The sequence below is a fragment of the Monopterus albus genome, unplaced genomic scaffold (assembly GCF_001952655.1).
Source record: "Monopterus albus unplaced genomic scaffold, M_albus_1.0 scaffold1.1, whole genome shotgun sequence".
Classification (NCBI taxonomy): domain Eukaryota; kingdom Metazoa; phylum Chordata; class Actinopteri; order Synbranchiformes; family Synbranchidae; genus Monopterus; species Monopterus albus.
This window is the reverse complement of record NW_018127881.1, coordinates 638,751-654,620: the sequence shown is the minus strand read 5'-3', so window position 1 is coordinate 654,620 and position 15,870 is coordinate 638,751. Positions and strand designations below refer to the sequence as shown.

General features: G+C 38.6%; 1 protein-coding gene across 1 annotated transcript in view; it reads left to right on the top strand.

Annotated features, from left to right (window-relative positions):
• atp2b2 (ATPase plasma membrane Ca2+ transporting 2) overlaps nucleotides 1–15,870 on the top strand; it is a 95,363-nt gene that overhangs the window by 69,694 nt on the left and 9,799 nt on the right. The window contains 5 exon segments of the mRNA XM_020605079.1: nucleotides 8,114–8,355; nucleotides 8,536–8,770; nucleotides 15,107–15,286; nucleotides 15,447–15,534; nucleotides 15,652–15,758. Of these exon segments, the coding sequence (XP_020460735.1) occupies nucleotides 8,114–8,355; nucleotides 8,536–8,770; nucleotides 15,107–15,286; nucleotides 15,447–15,534; nucleotides 15,652–15,758 (852 nt within the window).

Below are 15,870 nucleotides of genomic sequence, written 5' to 3'. Positions count from 1 at the left end.
GCCAGGGACATATAGCCCCCGACAACATAGCTCCTAGGATCACTCGGGTACTCAAACCCCTCCACCACAATAAGGTGGCGGTTCAAGGAGGGGCAGACCGATGTCTTCTCTAATTATTACTTTGGTTCATTTGATACACAGTAGAAACACAAAACAGTTACTTCTGGTGTGCAGGTTACATAACTGAATGTTTCCAAGCCTTTATGCCAGTGATCACATTTTTAAAAAAAATCTTTTTAAAGTGTGTTTACAGGGCACTATCTTATGGATTACAAACTTGAGAACACAGATGAATTAATCTGTGCTCTCGAATTTTTAATTTATGATCTCAGGTTAATATAACATTATATGACCCCTCTTGTAGAGCGCAGAAAACACCTCTGGTGCAGTCAGTGGATGAAGGAGACTTCCTCTGTAATGTCAGTTACTGCAATAATATGAGGCAACAAAAACAGCTCAGTCAGCACTAGAGATCATTTACCTCATCCACCCTTAACATTAACTGGCATTACTAACATTGACCCTGGAGCAATTCACTTCATTTATTTCCTTTTTGAGTCCCTTTTATTATTGAAACTACAGCATGAGGTTGCCTTGGGTTTTCTTTGCCACAACATTTCTCTACCAAGATGTGCCATATTAACAAGGTGTTATCCTTTTTGAGCAAGCTGCAGAAATGCTTTGCAGCATTACATCAGACTCGTGTACCTCTATACCTGCTTAGCTCAACGGAATCAAGCACAGGCAGAGAGGCATCTTAGACTTGACGGATTAAATGCCACATTTAATCTGATTTTAATCTCTTCATTTATGAAAGGCATTACCTGATGTACCATAGTGGAAGTTAAACAGTTACCTACTTTTACTGTTTGTTACCTGCCATCTACGGTAATTACCTACATCTTGTACTGTACCTCACTAACTACTTACTGTACTGTAGCTGCCCACTGATGTACATATACATACAGTATATATTCACATTTCATATACAGTAAATATAATATGAAACACAACATCTAGTACATAAATAGTAATTGGTACAACACATGTATGGATGTTTTTTTGTTTTTTTTACCGAGGGCTCTTATTAGAATGAAGGACAGGAGCAAAGGGAAGAACCAGATGGAAAAGAACAGATGTAATTAAGGAATGAAGTTAACTCAGAAGGTAGGAGGCAAAAGGCAAATTTAGTGTATCCCTTTCTTTGTCCCGCAGCCGCCCCCACTGCCTCAGCACCACTCCAGCCCTGCAGTATGCTAGCTGGTGTGTTCTTATATAAGAGACCGATCCTGCGGGATGCCAGGATGGCTATGGAAGTCTTTGATGGCTGCCTTCACAAAGGCAGGCTTTGATACACTGATTGGTTCCCCTGCTGCCTCTCTGACTTCATAATACAGCCATTCATTTAGCTTTAGAAGCTATAGCTTCTTCTGTCAGCACATACAGAATGTAAAGTTTAGAAACCTCATCACCAAGGGAGAAAGTCATACTGTACAGCATACTGTACAAGTATATTAAAAAGGATACAGGTACATGTGTATACAAACAAGAACACAAGCGGATCTTTAACACATCAGCATATCAGTTTGGATATCTCTTGCAGTCAAATCATGCACGCTACATGGCAATTTGTGAGCACCATTCAGTGACATCAGTACACTTACATCATTTCAAACGAACATGCGTCATCCCCAGTGGCAAGAGCTCCAGAACAAGCAGCCGCCCCACATGAATGAGCTTCCCTCTTATCCTCTTCTTTATTTTTCAACTTTCACTTCACATTGTTAGTCGTTTCATTGTTTATGTCACATATGAACAGTCCATGAGAACACTGTGTGCCTGTGTGTGTGGGCGTGTGCTTTAAAACCTGCCAAGTGCAGATGCACACAAATCTTACTCATGCAACACATCTGTCATATTAGGCATACCCACACTGTAGGAGATTCAGATCACAGGTGCACGTTCTTGCAGCACAGTGGTGTGTGTTTAGCATGGCCGTGTGAGTGTTCTGGGAGCTTCGTCTCATGTTGCTTCAGCCACCTGCTCAGGTCATTTATTCTGGTCAGGGACAAGAGAAGTAGATAACAAATACACCCACAGACATGCATATGTAAATGGCTTGTGAACAGGGAATGTGCTTCTGAAAAGAAATAAACAGTAAAAAGTTACTCTGAGATACTGTAGCAGAGAAGTTGTCAGCACTTTACAATGACAGTGCTTTGATGTTTCAAAGGCACATGACATGATAGATTTCATGCTTTCATTGATTGTGTCTTAGTAGATTTCAGAGACCACCGTCATCAAAGATTCATTTGGAGAATGTGAAGTCAGTGGTAATAAAACTGATTAACATGATTTTATCCAACAATGCCATTAATACTTAATGTCACTGGCATTTTTTAGCACTTGGACTGTGTAGTATTTTTGTGTAGTGTTTAACTCATAAGCCTCCGGTCCTGATGCTGACATATTTGTCACAGCTTCTGAAAAAAGATGTCTTGATAATTATCCCAGAGTACTTTTAAGTATTTCTTTCCAAAAATAAATACAAAATAAAATTTTTAAAAAGTTTCTCCAAGAAGGAATTCACGCTACAGGAAAGGTAAATCTAAAGTCAGGATGCCATCAATGCAGGAAATTTTCCAAATGCAAATCAAATTAAAAAGGCCAGTTAGTGTAAATAATGCAAACAATGTTAAAACATCCACAAGTACCAATCCACGTGTCTGAGGGTGGCTCCATATGTGAGGCTTTGCATGTTGCTGATGAAACAAAACTGGAAGGCAGTTACACTAATGGCAAGAGTACATCTACCACCTACAGTATATGTAGTATATACAAATTCTTGACATTGGGTTTCTTGTAAATTTATTTTCATTGTTATTGTAAAAGAAAACAGCCTGGTCAGGCATACACACACGTTTGTTTTCATCCCTCATAGGGACTTTACTTTGATTTAATTAATTTCCCAGAGACTGACCTAAACCTAACATACCTAACTCTGGCACTAACGCCTACTGTAAATGTAGCCATAAGCATTACTTTCCTAACACCTAACCTTCACCATAACCTAAACCTAACCTTAACCCACGCTGTCACTCTCAGCTCAATGATTTTCTTATCGTCCCCATGAGGAAGGTCCCCACAATGTATGTGTAAACAGATTTGTCTCACAGTGTGAGAAATACACACGCACACCCAACCCTTCAGAAACACAAACATATTTGATAATACAAGTTTTTAAATGAAATCTGTTTAAACTTGAGACTTATATTTGTTTTTGAAATATAAAATGTCTGCAGTAAAAAGGAAAATAAAGGACATTATGAGATGAAATAAATAATTAAAAGGCATAGTTAGAAGCTGAAAACAAATGGAAAGGGGGGGTAAAATAAGTGGCCAAGAGGGAGAGAAAAGCAAAGCAAGGACTAGTGCAAAAATGGAATGAACAAAGATGGGAAAATTATATAAGAAACCACCCTCGCGTGACAAGTGTCCTCATCATGGACTGGAAGACTGTATTGCTGTCCTCCAGCACGCCTCCAGGCCTTAGCCCAGTTGGCTGGCACAGTTATGTAGAGAGAGTTAGAACATCATTGACTCCCACATTCAAAGAGGGAGGAGGCATGGGAGTGGAGCACCTTGTAAGAGATGGGAAAAACCTAGCTTGAGGAAGATGAGAAAGTCATCTGGAGAGAGGAGTGTTATGAATAGAGTAGAATGAGAGAGGGAATGTCAAGGGGAAAATGTAAAATGCTAGTAAGTAGTGTGGTGCACGAGTAGGGTGGAGTGCGAAGAGAAAAGAAGAAAACAGAGAGACAGAGAAGAGGAAGAGAAGGAACAGAATGTAAGGATTAAGGAGAGCCCCTGGTGGAATAGGAAGTCAAATTGCCAGCTCTTCCTTTGGCATATGTCCTTGCCTGTGGGTGCACCTAAGGACCAGGGAGAGGGCAGCTGGTCCTTAATCCACATCCAGGCCAGGACGTGCCAACAGTAGCAGAGTCATGCCAATGCCAGCAACTGTCTCTCTGCGTAGAATCGCATGTCAAGTTGACCCTCGGTGGATTCTCTTTAAGTAAAAGTCTTTTGATTATGAAATAACTGAATCACTGCTTTATTGATATGAAAATTATCCAGAGAAAAGTAATACTTTATGGGATCGTTTTAATAGGTTTTGTAAACAAGCATAATTTCTTAACTAAAGCTTATGTGGAAATGATCATTTAAAATTATAGTACAGGATGTACTCTAGTTCTCAGGCAGTATGGTTTTCAAGTGATCAGTCACACTGAGTGGTTTATTACCTTCTTGTTGTTCTGTTGCTGGAAGCCTGGTCTCCCAAACACTTAGCAGACAGTGCAGATAAGTTCATTTATTCTATGCTCTCATTATCCAATGACAGGCAGCATCTTCTTGATGTAATCACTGGTCATTACAGAAAGGCATTAATTCTGTTATTTACCACAAACTTGGTATAACGTATTTATTCTATTGTCTGTGTCTGTGAGACACACAGCTGAACATTAACCAGATATGTACAATTACTAGGTGAACATGGGCCAGTACTTTGATTGAGTTTAAATGATTCATGAGATTTTCGATGACTTTCTCTGTAACCCTCTCTCTCAGCTGGAACCTTTGGTTCACAGCAGCTGCAGCCAAAGGGACACGAGTCTGAATGGATCAGTCTTCAGTGTTACTTACAATATTTCATTTGTACTTATTTCAAGAGTATTGAGCTGCTCCAGCAATCACTGAAAGCAGATCTATCTCTTACTAGACAGATGAAGCTTTTAATTCTCAGCCCAATTTTCACAGAAACCAATGAATTCTGCTTCAGGTGATGTAGAAACTACCAAGCACACAAAAAAGTGAAATCTTAATATTGTTGATCACAACCAAAGTGAAATCAGTTTTAATTTTTATGTTGCCAAAATTATAAATTTGCCTCTATGTGCATTACAGTCTGTACATGATACAGAATAACACCCTATGTTATTACTTCCTCAGTTCAAATAAGGAAAAAGCCCAATAAACCTTTAGCTGACATCAGCAGAGGCTGGATCCCTCTTCCAGGTCAGACAGGCATGCAATGCATGTCAAATGCACATAGTCGACAGGAATGAAATATTTTAATAATATTAAGCTATTTTGTTATTCACTGCATGAAAATATTTGTTTAGACTTTGTCAGTCACCTTCCAAAGGCACATTTATATAATGTATTAGCATTCTCTATCAAAACCTCGTTAGCAGGTGGAGCAGTCATTAGATGGAGAATGCGAGTGCCCCAATTCCAACAAGTCATTACTGTGATTAACTACACTGCCAATACAGAATCTTTCTCAACACATTGCTGCAAGTGCCAAGTGGAGAAAACAACAGCAAGAAAGTCAAATTCAAAGCAATGAAATGTAAAGCTTTCTAATCTTGGATGGAGGGTTGTGTAGACACAGAACAGCAAGCCTGCAGTCAATCTATTTTTGGGGCCAATAGCATGCACCGAAGGTGTCTGCTTTGCAGCAAGTCAGAAGCATGATGTTTAGTGTACTTTTGACATACTGTGTCACTGTTGGCTTTGTGTACAGTATGTGTGCATGTGTATATGTGTGTGTTAGAGAAAGGGAATGTACTGGGCAAGCTGTTCTTTTGCTATGAGTGTAAGTGTCAAGGGTACTGTAGGTACTATATACTGTAGATGTCACCTCAGTACCAATTAATAGGGTTCTAAATGAACCAAAATGAACCTGTTGTACAGTGGAACAACATGAAACTGATCTGTGTTCCACTTGCTATTCTTCAGAGAATTATTTTGCACAAAGTAGATGTAAAAAATAACGCTACCCTGGGCATAGTTTGTAACTTTCTGACATTATCTGAGCAAACAATTAATTCATGGAAAAAATGATTGATTGGCAGATTAAATAACTTGTTTCTTGGTTCCCAGTTCTGAAAAGAGTTGAACTCTTCTTCTATCAAACAAACATGAATATCATCTTGAGAATGTGTGATTTTGTGTGGAGGCAGGCTATGACTAATGAGAGTAAGGACTACACACTCTCAGATGTGTCCAGACTCATGAGCATCAATGTCACTGCAATGGCCAGTGTGTGTGATAGTGTAGTGTATTGACTAAATGGAAATTTGTTTCTTCACAATAACTGAAAAATAAGAAAGTGGATTTTCAAATAAGGATGGATAGTCATGCTATCTGCTTTACTGGTTATGTTTCTGTGTGATATTTGGGGAATAAGAGTCAGTAAATGAAGTGCAGCTTGGAAAATACTAATAAACATGAACTGGAAAAAAAATGAAAAAGGAATGAGAAAAGATTGGAGGATGTGTGAAGTGAGATGAGTGAGAATCTTATAAGAGAACCAGAGCCAAAGAGTAAGAATCCCCAAGTGGTGGAAAGAGCACCCTCTTTTTTCCCAAGTCTCTTCCTCAAGTGTGCTTTGCCCAGTGTAACTATGGCAACGCTGAGTCTTCCACACGCTGACCACATGCACTAGCACATACAGTAAGCGTGTACACAGTTGATCTTTCTCTCACAGACACACACACACAAACAGCCACGTGCACAGATTTGAGCAGATATCACATGCACACATAACCTACAATAAGAGGCCTTACTGTTAGCTAGTGATAAACACACTCCAGCTCAGAGAGGCAGAGAAATTGCTCCTCTGACATCACAGACTGTGTAACATGTCTCTACAAATCGTTAGCAAATTAATCAGCACAAATTTTGATAATTAATGGTTGTTTTCCAATTGAAAATGACAAATACTCTGGTTCCAGCTTTGCTTAAATACAAAGATTTGCTGAACCCCTTCAGAAAAGATTTAAGATTCAAGATCTTGAAGGGGTTCAGTCTGACAGAAGGTGGTTGAAAGCTTTCAATGAATGAATTTCAACTATCATTTCCAGGCTCTGCTTTATTCTTTTCTATTCCTGGCTCATACTGAATACAGTGGACAAAGAAGTGAAGACTTTTCCTAACATTTATACTTCCTTCCTATACTACAGAACCCCTCTCGAATGTGATCGGGAAACTAAACATTACATAAACCCTTCTCAAGTTCCTGTGACTTGTTTTTGTTTTTGTTTTTCCAGCATGCTGTATAGACCACATCTGTCACAAGCCACGCAGTGCTATTCTATATGTTTGACTTGAAACCACTAGACTTTATCCTAATGGTTCCACATCAGACAAGATGCCACACAACTGCTCTCACACAGTGAAGTTAACTGCTCAGGGAGAAAAACAATGCACGGTCTAAAAGAATACATGTGAATATGAAAATAATTAGAATTAGAAACTCACCCAACATTCTTTGTTTCCTGACAGTACATTGAATAGCTTTGACTTTTCAGACCAAATAAGCATGTTTTAGTGTATTCTCAAAATAACTGAGTAAGCACTTAATGGAGAAATATGCTGCACATTAATTAATAAGTTGCAGTCCTAAGATACAAAGCACTAATAATCATATCAGAACCCATTTTGTAACATGCATAAAGTACTGTATACTTAAAAAAAACACATCCCAAGCTGTGTTTATTGTTCATGGTCCATGTAGACGTGTGGATATGTTTACTGAACCATAGAAAAACACGGTTCCAAATGTATAATTACAGATTGCAAAGGTTTGAGCAGTGTGCCTGAAATAAGAACATCCAAATCTGATTCTATCTATCTCATCTCGTATCCTCCCACACAGAAGAACCCTTTCCCAAGCTAGCTGGGTAATTATCACTAGCAGCTATTTCTAGCCTTATATCGGTCACATTGCACTCAAGAAATGAAAGTCCCATTCACTGAATGAGTCACAAAACAAACAATAACGACTATTTGTTCCTTGAATGCGTCCAATTAGAGACTTGACTCTCTTTAGAAGGATTGTTTTTAGTTTCTACATGAGAAAACAGTTCTAGATGAAGTAAAAACATTCAAGAGTTAGATGATGATGGCTTAGGTTGAAATGATATAAAGGGTAAAACTAGAACAAGCACAGATAGATATAAGACAGCAAATTCATATGCACTGCATCAGATATTGGTCTGAAAATAAAACTGAACATCCAACATTCTCTTCCTCTGCCTCTCTCCAGCCTCCAGATAAGGAAGGAGGTCTGCCGAAGCAGATGGGCAACAAGACAGAGTGTGGCCTGCTGGGATTGGTCTTGGGCCTGAAGCGAGATTACCAACCAATAAGAAACCAGATCCCAGAAGAGAAGCTTTACAAAGTCTACACCTTCAACTCTGTCAGAAAGTCCATGAGCACTGTCATCAAATTGCCTGATGGGAGCTTCCGCATGTACAGCAAAGGAGCGTCTGAGATAGTCCTCAAAAAGTGAGTGGTTTTGTGATTAAAATGAGATGTTTGTTTTGTAGTTTGTATCCAGGAGGAATGTTCTAAGTTTTTTTTTTTAGATTTCAGCACTAAGATTTTGACATAAGATACAATTTGTAAAAGTGATATTGACTGACAATACCCTCATCCCCACCACTTTTCAACTACTGTTAACTACAGATGCAACCATATTCTGAATGAGGTGGGTGAGCCGAGGGTTTTCCGTCCACGGGACAAAGATGAGATGGTGAAGAAGGTGATTGAGCCCATGGCATGTGATGGCCTGAGGACCATCTGTGTGGCATACCGTGACTTCACCAGCAATCCTGAGCCTAACTGGGAAGATGAGGGCAACATCCTCAATGACCTCATAGCCATCTGTGTCGTTGGAATAGAGGACCCTGTCAGGCCAGAGGTAGGAGAGTGGGAGATATACTGACAGAAGTGGATGTTGGGCAAAGCAGCAGCTTTATCATTTGTGTCTTCTGGCCACAACTTTGAAGCAGTGCCAGTTCACCTAAAAGTCTATGATATTTATTTTATTTTATTTTTACCTTGTGAGTATCACTTCTGTGCTACTTGTATCGGCTGCTGTAACAATGTAATCCTCCCTCAGGAATGATCTGTTCTATAATTAGCTTTTCCATAGATACATTTGTGTAGGTATTCTTGTTTTTCTACATACAGTTCTGTAAAGTTCGAGACAGTTGACCCAAGAGACAATCTAGAGATGATAGACAGCAAAGTCAGTTACAATTTATATGTTAACACCATGTTAATAAGACATAGTAAACAATGTGGACAGGTGCCTGCATCAAACACAGTAAGACAGGCCATATGTGTATGCCATATAAAAGTGATAAGACTGCTGTATGATGTACACACGTTTGAAAATAGCATGTTTTCATATATTACCAAATGTTTTTTGCATAGAAGATATCCCGCTGATGCAAAAAGAGACATTACAACTATATAGTATAACATAAATACATTTTATGTTGTGAAATGCTTACAGTGTATATAGGTGGATTGGTGGAGGTTATAATTCAACAAAAAATTATTTTCATGCCAAGCATATATCTATGAGATACTGTATGGAGAGAGGTTTAGGCAAATAAGTAACACAAACAAACAGAAGTGAATTCAGAGGTTACAGGCTAGAAGAAAAGTACATTTGTGTTTTTAGTGAAAGTATTGTTAAAGAGAAGTAATACAAACTCCTAATTATGTCAGGGTCGGTGAGTAAAACTGCCAACAATATGGAAGGTGAACTCAATTATAATGCCAGACAAGATAAAACAGATAGCTTTCTCTTTACTGAGCATAAATCACAGCGTACAATGTGGAAGTCCAAAAAACACAATCAAGTCAATGATACCAGTCCAGGGTCAGTGCCAGCAAACCATCACAGCCAAGGGATCCACAAATGAGAGGTCAGAGAGGGAAGTCTCACTCAGAATCAAGAGGGTAAAGCAGTACTCGGTGGTCAAAAGGCAATCCGGGGTCAGAACAGGAATAACAGGTAAATAACGCTGGAAAGTCTGAATGGGAGTCTAGAACAATCTGGCAGCTTTCCAGTGGGAGGAAGCTGCCTATAAAGGGGTAAAAACACGTGCAAACAATAAATACTGTTTATGGTAAAGAGTCCGTAGCTGAGGTGAGATTGTAAAAGGAAGTGATTTCAGAATAAAAGCATGAGACCGGAAGCAGGCAGGACAGAATCATGACAAATTATGCAAGCCTCTTTAAAAACAATTCTTTATCTTTGGAAATTTTTTTATTATTATTTATAGTTGACAACTACTACTTTATTAAAAGAAAGCTTTCAATATGTAATTCTAGACCAACCCTCAGTTTCCTCTTATATGCAGTGTTCCTAGAATTTTCTTGAATTTCAAAGCCTGGGGTTGTTAATTAGCCTATTATTCAGTTAACCAACAGATTTAAACATAAACATTTCTATGGATTTTAGTTACATCACACTAGCTCCTTGTTTTAATTATTCCCATGAAATCATCTTTAATTATATCAAAAGTAACTGAAACCTTTGGATTTGATGTTATTTCAGTGAGGAACGCTCCTCTATTTATGTTTAGACATTTGTGAGTTTGTCTTTTCTGTTGACTTGCACAATATCTCTGTACTGATTATCATGTCAGATCTAGAAATGTGGAGCAGTGAACAAAGCAGCAGGAGCCTGGTGACAGCAGCAGCCTGTACAATGAGCTGACAGAAAGAGATTGCATCCTTTGAAAAGCCTGACATTAGGGTGTGTGTATGATCAGTTGCTTCACTGATGAGCACTTCACTAGATGATCACCGAATCATGAAAAGCAAACTTCAGACTTGTCCGGTCAGCTTGAACCTGCTCGGGATATCTGCTGTTTTCATATAGTGCTAACATTTTTAACATGCAGTTGCTACTTATGTGTTGCGGTTACCATATTAAATATTGTGAATAGAGTATATGTGGCATTACATACATTTTATTATATTAATGTATTTACACTGGATACTCAAATCTATAATTCTTTGGTGAGACACAGTTCTAGTATTGTGCAGCTGCTGAGTGAGATGCTGTATGTTGGTGTGAAGCTGTTAATCCAAAAGCCTTTATTTGTTTTGAAAAGGGTGAATTCTTAAAGGTCACAGGTGGGTAGTACAGTGGCTCGGCACATTTACTGAATGATTCTCCTGTATTTTACTGTAAAATTTCCATGTTATACTTTTACTCTGCTATATTTTAGACAGAGGTGCAATTGTTACTCCACTAAATTTACATCAGAGCAATGGCTCCAATTCGTTTGCAGATGAAGATTTTACATTCAGCATAAGCTAAAATCAAAATGTCACTGCTGCTTAATAAAAATCTTTCAGTCACTGCTGAGGCATTTGACTACAACAGGAAAGCTTATACATCTTTCACCACTTAAATGTGTCTAAAACATAGTAGAGAACTTGTATGTAATTTCCTACATTCTTGGAACGCCGATATCAGACACTTTTCATGGACAGTGAAAAAATAAAATTTGCCAAAAACTATGTTTTAAACAAGCTTGTCAGCAGTTTTGAGGGACAGTTTTAGAAAGACAAAGTCTCAACCTGCAGATGAGTATATATGCATACAAATGGAGACCAAAATGGAGACAAGTGGAACCCTGCAAATTTGGAGACATGATATGAGGTTTTCACCTGATTTTGATGATTATGACGATTATGTTAAACTAAAATAAAATAACTAAAATAATAGTTATAAAAATAACTGCATATATGCATACGTGTTTAGGTTTTTTAATTTAACACTCTGAAAGTAACCATTCTTTGCAATGATTTACTTTTGATGCATGCGTACAGTTTGCTGCTAATACTTGTTTACATATTGCTTAATTCTTTTAATAATTGGCTCTGATTTAATTGGAGCATGTTTGTTGACCTTTGCTTGTAATTCAGTATTTCTTCCCTTGTCTTTTTTGCATATAAAAGCTGAAGGTGAAACAGTCAAATGAAACATTTCAGAAGTTAAAGGAGGACTAAAATATGGATAAAGAAAATTTAGTGAAATATTGTATCTGTGAACTGGCCTCATTTGTCAGCTCCTGTGCAGGTACAGAGAAGCAGGAAACTCTGACTACTGCATTATTCACCTTCCTCCTTTCATCATTTTTTCCATTCTCCTCCTCACATAAACACGGTCCCTCCCCATCATGCTTTCTCCACCTCTCCCTGTATTGTATGGTTTGACTTGCACCTTTCTCTGGTTGCTTTTTTTCACGTAACTTTTTCTACACTTTCCTTTCTCACCTTTCTCTCTTTATATGCATGAATCTGAACTAACCTAGATTTTTACAAGTACAAAGAGGAAAAGCAGAAAAGCAAACACAACTTCCTCAAAATGAACAAGCAACAAATGAGTTGCATGTTGCATATGCAATAAAAGCTCTTTTTGCAGATTTAGTAAAAATTGTTACTAATATGTGAAACTTTAGACATTAATGTGGGCCCTTGCATTGCTATGTTCCTTTTCTTCCATTAAAGGAGTTTCTTAACACCTGACATTTCAAATAATTAATGTGGAAAAGCAATGCACCAAAAACTGCTGCACTCCACTAACATCTTTCCAGGCCTCTTAGTAAGACTAGCTAATACTTCAAATTAAGTGACTTTCTGCTCTGCTAAAAAGGTCACACAGAATGGTAAACATGTTTTTAGTTTGTTTATTAGTCTCTAATTTCTTTCTCCCAAACGTGATGTTCTTTTAATAATAAGTGGCTGCTCTGCAGGGTTGCCCCCAGAGAAACTAACCAGCAGAGAGGAGGGAATGAGTGGGGGGAAGGGAAAAGACAGAGAGAGCTAAAGAAAGAGAAAGATAAACAGATAGAAAATCAGATTCATGTCAGAGGAATGACAAACTGCAGGAGGAGGAAGATGGGTAAGGAGACAAACGGAGGAAAATGAGAATGTAACCAGATCCATATGAGAGACATGAGATGCTTGTTTTTTCAGTCTCACCTTTTAGCCTCCTATCCTTTTCCTCTAGTGGCCCTGATTGTATTTTTAATAAGCGTCCACTCTTCTCCTCTCCTCTTGCCTCCACCTCCTCTGATGACCAGTCAGCTACAGAGCAAAGGAGAACAAAACAGACAGCACGGACAAGATATAGGCAGACGGAAACTTGATATCCTACCAAAAGTGACTCACTGAGAGCAGAGCAGGCAGAATGTACAGTAATAACTTGCTCTTCTTGCCACAATATTTACTGTATGAGCTTCTTTACCTTGCCAGATCCTGTCATTTAAAAATAACTACTATGATTTAATTTAGTTTGTGCTTTTTATTTCATCTGTCAATTTATGTTATTGTAACACAACATCGACTAATGCTAATATGCTAAAGTGAATATTTATGAACATCAGCGTTGTCACAGTGGTGCCCTCAGACTTGATTCTCTGTAAACTCCATAAAAAAATTCAATCCCATAACTACTAAAAAACAAATCCATATATTCACAGGACTATATACAAAGAAAAACAAAATTATCAAAGTTACATATGCAACTAATCAATTAGTTCAGGTCAAACGCATAATCTTTAATCACTAAAAAGTGTTGTACCTTAATTTATTTTTAGCTGCATCTGGCTGTTTTGCAGGTCAATTGAAAGATTTTTATCCTTACTGAATTCATTGCACCCAGGAGTTTTTTGTTGTCATAGCCTTTTGTGGCACAGTATGAGCAGTAGTATGTGGCAGCTAATGCTAACAAACTTGAGCTAAGTATTTTTGTATAACAGATGTTACTGATCCACTTCTCTCTGCATGTGCTACTTTTATAGTATGTTTTAGTATATGGTATTATATCCTAATTTTCACCTGTGGCTGCTGTTGAGAAAGTTTGAAGTTTTGATTTAACTCTAGCATGGTGAAGCAGTGGTTAGTGCTGTCACCTCCCAGCAAGAAGGTTCTGGGTTTAAGCCCCAGTTGACCTGCTGGCTTTCTATACTCCGGCTTCCTCTCACCTTTAAACTGCCTGTAGGAGTGAACGTAGTTGTCTCTATATAAGTGTCAGTTCTGTGAGAGATTGGGGACCTATCCAGGGTGTACGTCGCCTCTTGCCTGTCAGCTGGGATTGGCTCCAGCACCCTCACAACCTTCTTCAGTATAAGTAGTATAGATAAATGCACAGGCGATTGTGATAATAGAAATAATTTACTCCTACAGCATGTGTTGTGCTTCTGTTTGTAAGTATAAACATGCTCCAGTGTACATGTGTATTAAGTGTGCGTGTCTGAAGTGGAAAGTGTGCATGTTGCTGACTCTATGTGTACTGTACTGTGTGTGTGTGGTAGTTAATATGCATATGTCAGAGAGAGTGTGTATGTGCAAATGCATGTGAGTTGCTGTTACTGTATGTGTACATGTTTGTTTTTGTGTGGGTTTGAAGAGCAGTGCTTGCCCACGCTGACCTTTGTCAGGAAGAAGATGTGATTCTGAATTAATGCTGTGCTTTTGGCTTTTACTAGCTGGTTCTACCACAGATCAATCTCTGTACAGCAATATCCCCGGTTAATCAACTAGATTTCTGTCTGGAGGGAAAATGACTCATCAAATGCTTTATTATACGTCTTGCTAATACAAAAAGGAACAATAACAGCAGTATACTGTTCTGATATAACTATAATGAAATTGGATTTTTCTGTATGTCTGTGGGTTGTATGTCAAGGCCTGGAGTATTTGTGCTATTAATATGTTCTAAAAGTACCTATAATATCACATGACTACTTTTATGTGAAAGTAAGACAATTAGCATATAACTCTGCAGTTCTACTGATTTTTTTTTTGCAATTTTCAACTCATTGTTTTGGTTTTTTGGCTTATAACATTACTGTTTTGTTTTAGTCTCACTGCTCTTATAGCGTTGTTTTTAGCAGCATCAGAAAACTGTTTTCAGTGATAAAGCTCTAAAAAACCACCACTCTACCTGCCCAGCGTCAAATAGCAGAGAGTTTTTTGCAGCTAAAGAGAAAGATATTAACCTCAGGTATTAGTGTAAACCACAGAACCAAAACTCCAAATAAATGCTCCTCTGCACACTATGTGCTTGGTGTGTAAATACAATAGGCAAGTGTTTGCTTATAAATTTGCCATATCAACTTCGAAAGCTTCAAAAGTGATACTACTGTATGTTTACTGTTATGATCACAGCTTGTTTCCGCTTCCCATATGTGCTCAAATGTGTTTGTGTATCACTTTTCAGGTGCCTGATGCCATCCAGAAATGTCAGCGTGCAGGCATCACAGTGCGCATGGTCACAGGAGACAACATAAACACAGCCAGGGCCATAGCCATCAAGTGTGGTATCATCCACCCTGGAGAGGACTTCCTCTGCATTGATGGCAAAGAGTTCAACAGGAGGATTCGCAACGAGAAAGGAGAGGTACTGTAAAGAGCGAGCCAAAGAGTGAGAGAGGCTGAGGGAAGAGACATGAGACTAGAGAAGAAAATGAAAACAACTTAAACTGCAACCACTTGCCTTTCCATTTGCATTTGTTTGTTTGTGTGTATGTATGTGTGGGTGCGTGGATGTGTACGTCCAGGTGGAGCAGGAACGTATTGACAAGGTTTGGCCTAAACTCCGAGTTCTGGCCAGATCCTCCCCAACTGACAAACACACACTCGTCAAAGGTGACTTGGTTGCATGCACACATACAAAGATCATATGGAGATGTGTTGCGTTCCCTCATTTCAGACTGTGTAATCAGGGTATGTGCATTGTTGCATGTGTGTATGGATATTTGATAGGAATTATTGACAGCACTCTGGCAGACCAGAGGCAGGTGGTGGCTGTGACAGGAGATGGGACCAATGATGGACCTGCTCTTAAGAAAGCTGATGTCGGCTTTGCCATGGTAAGCAGCCCATCATCTGTGTTTTTCCTGTGTGTATTTTTCTTGCTTGCTTGCTATCATGTGATACTGAGCTCAGTCAGCATCGGCAGATGTCTTCTTCTCCTCTGAAGTA